The following is a 13779-nucleotide window of genomic DNA, read 5'->3' as shown; positions in this document are numbered from 1 at the left end:
GGGTGGGGTCGCATCCAGAAGGGGCTTCCTGGTGAGCAAGAGTGAGCTTAGTCAGAAGCATCCAGGGTCCAGAGGGGCAGATGACCTGGGGAGCATAAATATGTCTGATCAGGGTATTACTTGGGATGGGCAGACATTTAGATCAGGTGTAAACCTGGCTGGGGTAGGATAGTGGGGGCAGGGGGCTGTTCCTGGGGGACAGAAATGCAGAGGGGTAAGGGAGCATCAGAACAGGGGAGAGGTGGGGACCCCTGAAGGACAAGAAGAGGGCTCTTGGTCAGAGGATTTGGGAGTGGTAGGTCACCTGATGCAATGCTTGGGAGCAGGCCCATGATCTAGTTGGGGGACAAATGTCTCCTGGGGTGGCTGGTAGTCCTTGAGGGCCAGGAATGCAGCCTGGGAGGGTGTTTCTAGGGAGCGGTGTGGGCATAGCCCATTAGGGCAGGTCCCCTGGGGGCAGAAGCCCAGCGTCACTGGGGACACAGCCTGCTGGTAGGGGGAGACGTGCTGGAGTGTGGGGCGGGTCACTCACGGTGACGCTTGAGAGCAGTTCGCGCGGACAGATCTCCTTAGAGGTAAGAGGGGTGGGCTAGGAAGTATGGGGGTGGGGCACGCCAAGGAGATAACCGGAGTTCAGGTGGCAGCCTGGTAAAGGGGCTTCCGGGCGTGGCGTCTGGGGCAGGGTGGCGAGCAGCAGCTCAGCGGGCCAAAGCTGTGGGCGCTTTGGACGGGGTGGAAGCATGGCCTCGCCAGGGTGTCTTGGGAAAAGTGTCACCTGGGGTGGGGACGGGGTTTGGCCCTCGGCTGAAAGTAGGATGGTGGCGGTATTGTGGGCTGGAGGTGGGGTGGGGGTTAGAAGGGAGGAAGGAGTGACGGGGCAGAGACACTACTTGGGGGCGGGGCGGGGCGGGGCGGGGCCCAGCCCTCGGGGGCGTGGCCCGGCGCGGAGGCGGGGTCAGCAGGAGGGGGTGGTGGCCCGGCGGGCGGGGCTGTCCTCACGCCCCGCCCCCTCGCAGCACGCTGAGCGCGGACGCGGGCCCGGAGTGCTACGAGCTGCAGGTGTGCGTCAAGGACTACTGCTTCGCGCGCGAGGACCGCACGGTGGGGCTGGCCGTGCTGCAGCTGCGGGAGCTGGCCCAGCGCGGGAGCGCCGCCTGCTGGCTGCCACTGGGTCGCCGCATCCACATGGACGACACGGGCCTCACAGTGCTGCGCATCCTGTCACAGCGCAGCAACGACGAGGTGGCCAAGGAGTTCGTCAAGCTCAAGTCGGACACGCGCTCCGCCGAGGAGGGCGGCGCGGCGCCTGCGCCCTAGCGCGGGGCACGCGGGCGGGCAGCACTGCGCCTGCGCGCGGGGCGGGGCGACGTCTGTGCGCCTGGACCTCCCAGAGGCCGAGTCTCCGGGCTCTGGTGCGGAGGGCTGAGTGCGCCTGCGCCCTTGACTTAGCTCCCACCTCTAGGGACTGGTGAACGGACGACGCCCCGCCCCCTCGAGCAGCCACGCCCTAGGGCGCGATGAAGGAAGAAGCCACATCCCCTACCAGAAGCCAAGTCCCCAGCGCCTAGGGGACCTTTCGAGCTGGGATGGGAGGGAGTCCTGCCCCCCTGTGGAGGAGGCCAGGTCCTGGGGCTCTGGTACGGGGAGACCCTGCCTCCTGTCCCCTGGAAAAGCCATAAGATGGGTCCCCAAATCCTGGGGCCCGAGACCAATTGCCAAGTATGAAACTCTCAGCTCCCTGGAGGGGCGGGCCCTGGGCAAGGGGCAGGGCTTCCTAGAGCGCCCCCTGGGGTGGTCTAGGGGTTGGAGGCACTAGAAAGCTGGTTGGAGGGCCCAGGTTGGACCAGAGTGTCTTTTCATGTTTGTGCAAAAAATAAACAGGGAGGGAGGGGAGGATGGGATTTCAAAAGCACATGCGCCCTCGGGCGCCCAAACCCTGGGGGCCAAGTGGACGGCTCTGAAGCACCCGCACTGCCCCCACTTCCCCATGGGGGTTTGCCTCTCCTTTTCCCCCAACATACCCATCCTCATAGCATAGAGTTGAACCCACCCGTTTAACAGATGGCAGAACTGCGGCCCAGAGAGCCGCTCGAGACTTTGCTGAAGGCCCCAGTGCCGCACCTTCTCCCCACTCCCTTTGGCCTGTGTGCCCCATCTAAGGGTGGGCTGAAATCGGATGACCCGACACAGCTCCCCATTGCTGCTAACCCCTCCTCAGGGGACCTCCCCCATTCCTTACAAGGGATGGGGGTTCTGGGCCAAGGCCCCCACTGCCCCCTCCCACGGCTGGCTGCCAAGCAAAACCCCAGCCCTCAGCCCTTCCCCTGGGACCCGATGGGAAGATTCCCTGAGAACTCTTGACCTCCCACCAAGAAAGAGTGAGGGTTTGGGGCTCCCTGGACCCAGGCACCGCCCCCCCCCCCCCCAACCCCTTCTTCCTCTCCCAGAATTCTCCAGGCAGGCGAGAAAGAGACCAGAAACTCTAGGTGTGTGTATATATGTGTGTGTGTGTAAATATACCAACATGCTCGGAGCTTAGTCTCCAAAATCTCATTCATTCATTCAGGCACCGCGCCACAGGATACCCCCAGGTGGGGCCTCCACCTGCCTGAAGCTCTTCCTCCAGCAGGCGTTGGTGGGGCAATCTGGCCAAAGTCAAGTTTCCCCATTTTAGCTCACGGAGACAGAATCTTTTGGTAAAGTTTGTCACGGCTTGTCTTTGCCCAGAATCTGCTTTTCCATGTTGGACGGGTGCTTATGGGCCGTTTGCTTTTCCTGCCAGATTGACCAAGCACCAGAGGGAACCGTAGGTGCGGAGGCTGAGGTGGGCAGGTTTGAAGCGCAGCGAGGTCACTGTGGCTGGCGAGGGGGACCACAGGGAGAAGGTGTTGATGTCGGGGAGACGTGCAGAGATATCAGACCGGGCAGGGCCTTGTGTGCTGCTCTGGGGAGTTCTGATATTACCCGAAGGGATTTGGGGAGCCCCAGGAGATCTTAAAGCTGAGAACAGTCTGGATTTCAGGCGTCAGAAGCTCCCTCTGGCTACCTCATGGAGAATGGACCAATGCAGTTTGGGGGAGAGACAGAGTGCTTTCGGGATATTGAAATTAATTCCTGGAAAGATTTTGGGAGATAGAGTAAAAAGGAAAAAACAAAAACCCACCCCTTAGACGAGCCCAGGGCTGATGGGTACAGTTGTTCCTGCTGTGCCCTGGCCAAGGGTCTGGCATTTCTAAGGAGGCCATGTGCAAATCCTAGGTGCTGGGACTTGTGTGTTTATACTGATGGTTTCCCGGCACGTGGACGAGTCTGGGAGAAGTGGCACCATTTCCTGCGTTACCTGGAGGTGCTACATGTGTCCCCTGAGTTTCGGCAGCTGTGGGTGACTGAAGGTTCTGAACCAGAGGTTGAGCTGCAAGTTCTCATACAGGACAGCGGGGGAGGGGCAGGGGCCAGGGGCAGGCTGGGAGGTGGCAAGGGGGGAGCTGAGAATCTCTGTCACATGGACTGAGGGGCAGATTTTAAATTTTGGCCACGGGGGTAGGGGGGTGGGAGTGAGGTGGACTGAGAACACCAGCCAACAGCCAAAGGGGAGGTAACGTGTCTTGGGGTGAGCCCTGCGGGATCTATGGGTGACCAGCAAGAAAAGGGGGAGCTGAGCTTCTGCCTGAGCGAGCCAACTTATTTCCCAAAAGATCCTTGGGAGTCTCTGGTCAAGGCCTGCGTGTGTGTGCGTGTATGTATGAGCACGCGCGCATGTGCGCGCACCTGCTTGTGTGTGTGTGTGTGTGTGTGTGTGTGTGTGTGTGTGTCCAGTTCCCCAGCACCAGCCCAGGCACATGGAGGGAGCTTCAGGGAGTATTTGTTGAATGATTTTTTTTTTTTTCCCCTGACTCCCAGGCTAGAGCTGTTTTAGAAATTTCCTCCCTCTTCTTTCCCCCAGGGGACTCCTATTTATCCCTCAAGACTCATCCCCAATATCCTGTCCTGTAGAAAACCCTCCCTGCTCCTCCTCAGGACTTCCCCAGCCCCCGTCCCCACCCCTCTGTCCCTGATGTCATGGGACAGGCCCTGTTCCCCCCCGGACTGGGGTCTGAGGCCTCTTGACAGCCCCAAGTTCACCCAGCACAGACCGGGCACAGGGGGGTGACGGAAGGGTATGCCTAGTTGAACGGTCTTGGGGTGGAGGGTCCACCTGCGTGTCTATCCATGTCTGGCCATACCAACCTTCCCCTCCCACATAGACCTGGGCACACAGAAGGCGTTCCAGCCAGCCTGTGACTGGGTGGCAGGACACACGGGGGAGAGAGGACGAGAGCAGACGAGGAGGAGAGAGGAAAGGAAAGGAGTCTGGGAGGCCCGAAGCCTCTGGAACTAGGAAGTTCCTGTATTGGAACAAGGCTCAGAGAGGAGCAGGGTTTTCCCCAAGGCCACTCACCACCTCACCTGGGGTGGCCCGAAGTTCTGAGCCCTGGTGGGGCCTAGGGGTTGCGTCCGGACCCATTTCATGCCACGATCTGGCCCTAGATTTCCAGGGGTCAGGGAAAGGGTGGAGTAGGGCTGGCCCCTAGTCGGGTAGGGGGAGTGCGACATTGTATCTTGGACAGAGCCGATCCCCTCTCCTCCTCCACCCCTCCCCCACACGAGGGACAGTGGCCCAGAGTAAGGACACAGAGAAGAGGAGGGAAGGAGAGAGAGAAGGTTAGAGGACACAGAGAGACCTTGAGATGGAGAGAGAGACTCGGAGGTGGGGAGAAAGGGAAATCAGGGATCTAGAAGGAAGAGGAACCCACCGGTCTCTCTGGCTCTCCCCGGTCCAGCCTGGAAGGATTTATGTTACACGAGCAGGTGCCTGGCCTTGACCCGCAATCCCTCTCAGTCTCCAGAGCCTGACACCTCCCCGTGACCCCATCAGAGATGCAAAAAACTTAACACCCAACTAGAAATCTTTGGGACCTCAGAGACCTTTCTGTCCCCCACACCCTGTGCTGTCCGTTTTGCAGATGGGGACACTGAGGGGCGGGGCAGAGCAGGGACAGCCCAGAGTCGCCCCACACTCTGCTGCCCCAGTGGAGAGGGAGGGGAGATCGCTGGGGGTTCGGGTTCGTATCACGACACCGCCTGCCCCCTGAACGTCCTTTCCTAAGAACTGTCAAGGACCAAAGTTGTCTTCGCTGACACGTGTTGCTTTTCTCTTTGCCTTTTATTTTTTTAAAGAGAGAAATCAAGTTGACGGTGTCGAGTAAGACCTCCCCCTTCCCCACCCCCTGCCTAACCGCGGTGGCTCTCTCGAGACCCAGGTCACAGGCGGAGGGTCCCCTGCGCATCCCAGGCCACACGGCCAGGGGGACTCACGCTTCACCCCTGACCCCGGCACCCTGAGACCGCCCCCCCCCCCCAGACCCGGCTACGCAGTCCAGGGGGGTTCATTCCTCCACACACCTTCTCTTAGCATGTGATTGCAAATGTGAAATCAAAATGCTGTCTGTTCGTTCGTTTGTTTTAATTCCATCCCGTTGGTCTGGCGTCGGCACAGATGCCCCCATCTCTCTGTAAATACGTGACTTGGAACAAACGTTTAAAACCAACGAGAAGCGGTCATGAATGCATGGTGTTGAGATGTTTTGCACTATTCTGACTTTTTGGTCTCTGTAAAAATATTTTATTAACAGCAGACATTAAAAAAAATAGAAAAAAACGAAAAGCCTCAGACGTGTGGTGGCTTCCTTTCACTCCTGAATCAGCAAAAACAACAACAAAAACAGCCTAGCACTTAACACACACACACACACACACACACACACACACGCTGTTGAACACACTTCCCACCCACGAACGCGACTCAAGATATTGCAGAGAAAAGGGGGCGCCTGGGGGGCTCAGTGGGTTAAGCGTCCGACTTCGGCTCAGGTCATGAGCTCGCGGTTCGTGGGTTCGAGCCCCGCATCGGGCTCTGTGCCCGACAGCTCAGAGCCTGGAGCCTGCTTCGGATTCTGGGTCTCCCTCTCTCTCTGCCCCTCCCCTGCTCGCGCTCTGTCTCTGTCTCTCTCTCAAAAATGAATACGCATTAAAAAAAAAGGGGGGGGGGGTCTAACTTTAAAAAAAAAAAAAAGATACTGCAGAGAAGGAAAGAGCCGGGATCTGAACCGAGGACATTCATGCGGTAGCTGTCGCTCTTAGCTCAAGCAAGTTGGGACACCCTCATCTTCAACCCACAGCCCCGTCTGTTGTCCGTTGTTGTTTTTTCGAACGTAGCAGGTAAGAATCTCATTTCATAAGCTCGCATATGCAGAGAACAAACCCTCCTTTTTCTACAGCTCCTTTCAATTTCTGTTTTGAGCCCCCATCCCACCAGGGGGCAGAAACGGAACCTCACCCAGCTCGGGGTTTCCTGGGTGAATTTGAGGATCCCGCTCTTAAGATCCGGGGTGGCTTCCGCATTTGAGTGGCCAGGGCAGGGGCCCTGAGCTCGGCCACCGGGAGCGGGTTTCCCTGAGTGCTCTGAGCTACCAGGAACAGAAAAAGCTAAAAGCAGGACCTGCAGCGGCCTTACCGAGGCCTGAAGCTCTCCTCTGAGTGCGCCCTCAGGGAGCCTTGCACTTGGGCCGGAAGGCCGGAAGCAGCCTTGGAGGGGGTGGGGGGGGTTCACACGGGGGAGTATTAGACAGCAGTGAAAATGGCCAAGCCAGAACTGCGTCGTGTCAGAAGACGCAGGCCACTGGGGCCCCTGCAGGTCTTTGCTGACTGCGCCGGGCTGCAAAGCTTCTCTCCTCTCCCCTGACGCCCGGCAGTTTCCGTAGCTGGGCACACGGTCTACACAGCGTGTCTTCTGCGTAACTGCTCGCTCGCTCGCTCGCTCCCTGACGGAGGGGGCTGGCTTGCTGGCTGCTCGCTACAAAAGGTGCTCAGCCCTCGGCCCCGAGTCCCTCAGCACGTGGGGTCCATCGTGTCACCCTCGAGGCTTGGGAGCGGGGGCGGGGCGGCGGGGAGGGGCTCACGTTGCTGCTTGTGCTGTGGGAACCGAACGGGCTGGCTCTGGATCGACGGAGTCTTGTAGCCAAGGCCATACCTGTGGGCTCACTCCTGCCCTTCTCTCTGCAGGAGGCTTTTCTCCGACCAAGGACGGGAATAAGTGTTAGCGTGATGCTGACCGAGAAAAACCAAGTCTTGGGGCGCCGGGGTGGCTCAGTCTGTTAAGCCTCCGACTTCAGCTGAGGTCGGGATCTCGCAGTTTGTGGGTTCGAGCCCCGCATCGGGCTCTGTGCTGACAGCTCAGGGCCTGGAGCCTGCTTCGGATTCTGCGGATTCTGCGTCTCCTTCTCTCTCTGCCCCTCCCCTGCCCGCGCTCTGTCTCTCAAAAAAATGAATAAAACGTTAAAAAAAAACCCACACACATAAAAAAGAAAAAAGCAAGTGTTGATGAGGGTGTGGGGAAGTTGGCACCCGGGTGCCCTGCCGGTGAGAATGCAAGACGGTGCAAGTCGCTGTGCAAGACGGTCGGGAGGGCCCTAAAAAGCTGAAAAATACAATTCCCGGGTGAGCCAGGAATTCCGCTTCTGGGAACATTCCCCGAAGAACTGAAAGCAGGGTCTTGAAGAGATATTTGTACCCCCGTGTTCACAGCAGTATGGGTGACAATAGCTAAAACGTGGAAGCAACCCAGCATGTCCATCAAGAGATGAATGGATGAGCAAACCGTGGTCTCTCCACATTCTGGAATATTCTTCAGCCTTAAGAAGGAAGGAAGGCCTGACCCAGGCTATGACATGGATGAGCCTTGAGGACACTATGCTGGGTGAAAGAAGCCAGTCACAAAAGGACATATAAATGTGATCCCACTTATAGAAGGTCCCTTGAGTAGCCGAATCTGTAGAGACAGAAAGTAGAATGGGGGGGGGGGCGCCAGGGGCTGGGGGAGGGAGATGGGGGGGGTTCATCTTTAACGGGGACAGAGTTCCAGTTTGGGAAGATGGAGAAGTTCTGGAGGCAGATGGTGGTGACGGCTGCACGACATTGGGAACGTACTAAATGCCACAGGGTTGTACGCTTTCGCCCGGCTAAGTTTATGCTATCTGAGTTTCATCTCAATTTTTATTTATTATTTTTACTTTTTTGATGTTTATTTATTTTTGAGAGAGGGAGAGAGAGAGACAGAGTGTGAGCAGGGGAGGGGCAGAGACAGAGAATCCGAAGCAGGCTCCGGGCTCTGAGCCATCAGCACAGAGCCCGACGCGGGGCTCGAACTCACGAACCGTGAGATCATGACCTGAGCCGAAGTCGGCCGCTCAACGGACTGAGCCACCCCGGCTTCCCTCAATTTTTAACACTAAGAAGAAAAACAGGCAGCTGGGCAGATTGGGGCCCGTGGGCCATGGTTTGCCAACCTCTGACCTAATTAATCCATTATTCGACTTCCCCTCCTGCTTCTCCTCACCTCTCCTAGCCTTGGGCTAAACTTCAGCAACCATCCCCGTGTTCAGCCCACCCGCCCCTGTCACCTGAAGCCCCAGCCCCAACCTCACCCTGTCCTCCTGCTCTGCCCCCAACCCCCCTTAATCTACCCTAATCCCACCCCATTTACCCACACCCTCTCATCACTCCACCTGCCAACCTGCCGGGACCATCCAGGGAACGTAAGTAAGATAACCAGGTTCCTGGAGGGTGTAATCCAATTATGTGATTCATGATCCATGTACGATTCCCTTTCATTACATAATTTATTACACCGCGTGATAATTACTCTGTTCCTAATCCTGCAATTACATATAATAGGCTCCATGATTATGCATCCTACAATTACCCAATCATTCTTACCCTCGCCATAACGTACAGCGGTAAACGAGGAGGACGTGGTGGGTTGACATCAGAACCCGCCCCGATTCCAGCCCCTTTCCAGGCGGAGGCTGCCGAGCTGTCGCCGCGCTCACGGACTTTCCCCGCAGCTGGGCGCGTGCTCAGGTCCACCGACGCAGATGCCTGCGGGAGTCTGGAAGGCCAGAAGAGACCCAGAGCTGTCTTGCTTTTTGCTTCCCCTTCGCTCTGCCAGCTGCCAGGCATGGAAACACCTGCTGTTCTGGAAGGTGCATCCCCTTGTCCGGTGTCAGGCTTGGAGGGCGTCGGAAAGCAGTCGTGGCCGAGGCAAAGGCGGCATTCGATTTCTGGATCACAGATACAGGGTGTGTGCCCAGCGTGGGAGGTTTCAAGGCCCATCTGACTCTCTGCCTTGATTTCGAGGAGCTTCGGTTCCCCTGGTGAGCAAGTTCTGCAGGATCATTCCTGTAGGCCCAGTCCTGGTCCCGCTCCTGGGCACCAAGAGTTGGCAAACTATCCTCACCCCCCCGCCCCCCGCCGCCGCCAAATCCAGCCCACTGCCTGTTTTTGTAAATAAAGTTTTATTAGCACATGGCCACGCTCATCCATTTACTCATTCGGCGCAGTCTGCGGCTGCTTTCAGGCTACAGCAGCAGAGTTTCCTGTGTTAAACCCTTTCTGTTAAAAGACTGGGTGGCTCAGTCTGTTAAGCGCCCGACTTCAGCTCAGGTCATGATCTCGTGGTTCGTGAGTTCGAGCCCCGCGTCGGGCTCTGTGCCGGCAGCTCGGAGCCTGGAGCCTGCTTCGGATTCTGTGTCTCCCTCTCTGTTCCTGCCACCCCGCCTCCCTCGCTCTCTCTCTCTCTCAAAAATAAATAAACATTAAAAAAAAATTTTTAAGACTTCAACTGGTTTTTCAGGGCGCCTGGCTGGCTCAGTCAGTAGAGCATGGGACTCTTGATCTTGGGGCCATGAGTTCAAGCCCCACACTGAGCATATAATTGACTTAAAAAAAAAAAAAGACCTCTTCATTTGTTTCCCACCCTTAATCCTGACTGATATGCTACATTTTTGATACGTAATAAGTGATGATACATCCCCAGACCCAGCCACAATTACAGCATGCTACAGGGGAATGTGGAGGACTGAATAGTGTCCTGTACCAAAGATACCCACGTCCTACTGCCCCGAAAGTGTGAATGGTATTTCAAATGGTAAAAGGAGCGTTCTCTGTGGCAGCCCGTATCCTAAAATTGGGATGATACAGAGAAGATTAGCACGGCCCCTGCACAAGGATGCGCGTAGATGGCAAAAGGAACGTTGCAGACGTAATTAAGGATCTTGAGACGGTGGGAGAGTCTCCTGGATTATCTAAGTGGGCCCTAAAGGCAATCACAAGGCTCCCTGTGAGAGGGATGGAAGAAGGTCAGAGGAAGGAGTAGGAGATGTGATTCAGGAAGTGGCTGTGGGCCAAGGAACGCCCGCGATCTCCAGAAGCTGCAAGAAACAAGGACTTGGATTCTCCCCTAAATCCTCCAGAAGGAAGCGAGCCTTCTGACATCTTGACTGTCCTCAAGTGAAACGGATTCCAGACCTCTGAATATAACTTCTTTTAGAAATTTTTTTCTTAATGTTTATTCATTTCTGAGAGACAGAGCCTGAGTGGGGGAGGGGCAGAGAGAGGGAGACACAGACTCCGAAGCGGGCTCCAGGCTCTGAGCTGTCAGCACAGAACGCGACACGGGGGCTCGAACTCGCAAACCGTGAGATCACGGCCTGAGCTGAAGTCGGTCGCTCAATCGACTGAGCCACCCAGGTGCCCCTCACTTCTTTTTTTTTAAATTTCTATTCTTTTTGAGAGAGAGAGAGCAGGGAGCGGGCAGAGAGGGGGGTGGGACAGAGGATCCAAAGCGGGCTCCACTGCTGAGAGCAGAGAGCCCAATGCAGGGCTCGAACCCTCAAGATCAGGACCTGAGCCGAAGTCAGAACCTTAACCGACTGAGCCACCCCGGGGGGGCCCCTGAATGTACCTTCTGATATATACGCATTATCTGTGGGAACATGGAAATATACCTATTTCGGAAGGAAGGATAGGATTCTCCTGGAGATTTTATTCAAGATAAAACTGGGATTCCCAGGCGCCACCTCTAAGCTTCTAACCCTTTCAATCTGGCGGCAGAGCCTGAGAATCTATGTTTTAACCAGAGAAATTTCAAAGCAAAGGAAACTTCCCTTCATGCCACACACACACACACAAAAAGACCCTTCTAGAGACTCCTGTCCCCAAGACGCTGGATGGAATGGTGCAGGATTCTCAACCACAGCACTGTGGACTTTTGGGGCCAAAGCAGTCTTTCTCGTGGGGCCGCCCTGCGCATTGTAGGACATTCGGCGGCGTCCCTGGTTTCTACCCACCAGATGCCAGTAACAGCCTCCACCCCCCGTCGTAACCACCAGAGACGTCCCCAGACATCACCAAATGTCCCCGAGGAACAAAAACAGCCAGTTGAGATCCACGGGGTGGATCTGAAAGTAAGATTTAGAAACACCCCGAGTAACCGGAACACCGGAGAAGTGACTCCGAGGTTCCACGAGAGGGGATTGGTTAATACGCTCGCATCACCCGCCTCCGAAAAAACACACGGCGAACGGTCAGGACTTAACGAGAAGAGTGAATATGGCAGCCGCACGAGGAAACACACACACACCCATTCTTCCAGCATTTTCACCTGTATCGACTCACCCAACTGAAGTACGAGCTCCAGCAGGAAGATGTGTCCTACAACACCGCTCTCAGTGGGGCCGGGACGCTCTGGGGCTGGACCAGCCGAGTGCACGGTCCGTCACCATCGCGGAACTTTGAATTTTTTTTTTCATCGTTTTTTATTTATTTTTGGGACAGAGAGAGACAGAGCATGAACGGGGGAGGGGCAGAGAGAGAGAGGGAGACACAGAATCGGAAACAGGCTCCAGGCTCCGAGCCATCAGCCCAGAGCCTGACGCGGGGCTCGAACTCACGGACCGCGAGATCGTGACCTGGCTGAAGTCGGACGCTTAACCGACTGCGCCACCCAGGTGCCCCACCATCGCGGAACTTTGTATGTGACGACCCAGAAGAGAACTGGTAGACATCTGCACTGATCAGAGCGTCCGCGGTATGTTGTGACATTTCAAAAGGAAATTGCCGAGGGGCACCTGGGCGGCCCAGTCGGTTGGGCCTCCAACTCTCGACTTTGGCTCCGGTCGTGATCTTACAGTGCGTGAGATCGAGCCCTTCATCGGGCTCCGCTGGGGACAGTGCGGGGGGGCCTGTTTGGGATTCTCTCTCTCCCTCTCTCAGCCCCTCCCCTGCTCGCCCGCGTTCTCTCTCTCTCTCTCCCAAAATAATAAACTTAAAAAAAAAAAAAAGACAATTGCTGAAAAACTGGGTGCAATCTTATCTCATGTTTACGGTTCTACTTCTTCCGCGAGGATCACACACTATCTGTTATTTTGTAAAAGGCCTGGGCGGGTGCCCACGCGCTCCAAGGGCTTGAGAATCTTGAGAACCTTTAAGTATCGGACAAAGGAGATCGAAAGGCGGTTGGGTGTGGATAAACGCCCCACCTCCGTCGCCCCTGGGGTGGGACCGCTCTGATGCGGTCTCCTGAGGTCCCCGGTTGCCCAGAGTCAAGCGCTCACTGGCATCCTAATCTCCCGTCCCCACCCCTCCTCGGGGCTTCCTGGAGTCACCTCTCTGACAACTCAAATCCTCATCTTAGGAGTTTCCCGGAGACCCCAAAACACGGCAGCCTGTCTCCTCAATCTGTCGGCGGCGGCAACCCCGCGGTCGACCCCACAGGACACAGGGCACTTGGCCAGCTGTCCCCGGACTATTCCAGGGAAGTTTTATGGGGCTCTCACTACACCCTCACCCGCATTCACTCCACCAGTGGCTTTCTCTCCGGCACCTGGTTTCCTCCCACACCGGCCGGCAGCGGGGCCGGGGAGCGTGATTGTGCACTGGTGGTCAGCAGAGCAGCGGACCAAGAAAAGAACACAGATTTATGTGAAAACCAACCAGGAACATTTAATAAAAAAATAAGCAAGTTATCCAGGACCTGACCCAGTGAGCAGTCGTCCCTCCGAGAGCAAAGTCCTGGCTCTGACATTCATTCCAGGCCAAAGACACAGCAAGCCCTCCGGCCCCCGCTGGGGGACATCCTGCCCAGGCCTCGGGCAGGACCCCCGGGGTGGGGGGCAGCTGAGCCCACACAAGGCCCCAAACACACAAACAACCCCACCGAAGGCTTGAACACAGGAACCCCACTGCGCAGGCAGGACCCACACGTGGGATGCAGGCCGGGGAGGTCGAGCCAACAGGGGGACGGGTCCAAACAGGAGCAGGGGTGAGCACGGGAGACCCAGCCCCCGTATTCATCCCTTGCCCCCTCCAGGGGGGCTGCGTCTAGGGGAGCTTGCGTGTGGACCCGCAGCTGCCCCCGGTGAAGGAAGAGCCACCCTCCCTCCTGGGTGGTGGGGGGGGGGGATTTTGTCTGCACGAGCTTGGGTGACCGGGGTGGGGAGGGGCGGGCAGGGGTCAAACTCAGCCAATCATTCCCCAGTCCCACTGGGAGTCCATGAGGTCTGGTCCACAGCAGGCGTTCAATAAATGCCCGCTGCACAAAGAGACAAAAGACTCGTCTTGTGCATCTCGGTGGCCCGGCACACACGTAGGTGACCCAGTGCCGACCCGGCGAGTGTTACACTGTATGGCTAATGCCTGTAGGTGCTCTTTAGATGGGGTGGGGGGTGGGGGGGGAGGAAACCGATCGAAGCATGAAAAGCACCTTGTTTCTCTTCATCCCCAGCACACAGCAGGCGCTCGATAAAGGCTCTGAGTCAGTGAGAACTTGTCTTTGTGTCACGAGTACCAGGCAGGCACAGAGCGGGTGCTCGGATGTGTTGTTGGAAGAAATGAACGAAAGGG

The 13779-nt window shown here is 56.8% G+C and overlaps 1 protein-coding gene and 1 non-coding gene across 2 annotated transcripts in view; both read left to right on the top strand.

Annotated features, from left to right (window-relative positions):
- Positions 1-2533, top strand: part of UNC13A (unc-13 homolog A) — a 60983-nt gene extending 58450 nt beyond the window's left edge. The window contains exon 45 of the mRNA XM_053897142.1: positions 1017-2533. Within this exon, the coding sequence (XP_053753117.1) occupies positions 1017-1317 (301 nt within the window). The 3' untranslated portion in view covers positions 1318-2533. The remainder of the gene's footprint in view (positions 1-1016) is intronic.
- A 7500-nt stretch (positions 2534-10033) lies between these two features.
- On the top strand, positions 10034-10142 carry LOC128775764 (U6 spliceosomal RNA). Its single transcript, XR_008420741.1, has one exon. It is a non-coding gene; the product is annotated as a U6 spliceosomal RNA (small nuclear RNA).
- The last annotated feature ends 3637 nt before the right edge of the window (positions 10143-13779 follow it).

The sequence above is a fragment of the Panthera pardus genome, unplaced genomic scaffold (genome assembly GCF_024362965.1).
Source record: "Panthera pardus isolate Hobbes unplaced genomic scaffold, ASM2436296v1 HiC_scaffold_8, whole genome shotgun sequence".
In the NCBI taxonomy this organism is placed as follows: domain Eukaryota; kingdom Metazoa; phylum Chordata; class Mammalia; order Carnivora; family Felidae; genus Panthera; species Panthera pardus.
Note: the sequence above shows the minus strand (reverse complement) of the source record. Positions and strands in the feature narration are given on the sequence as shown.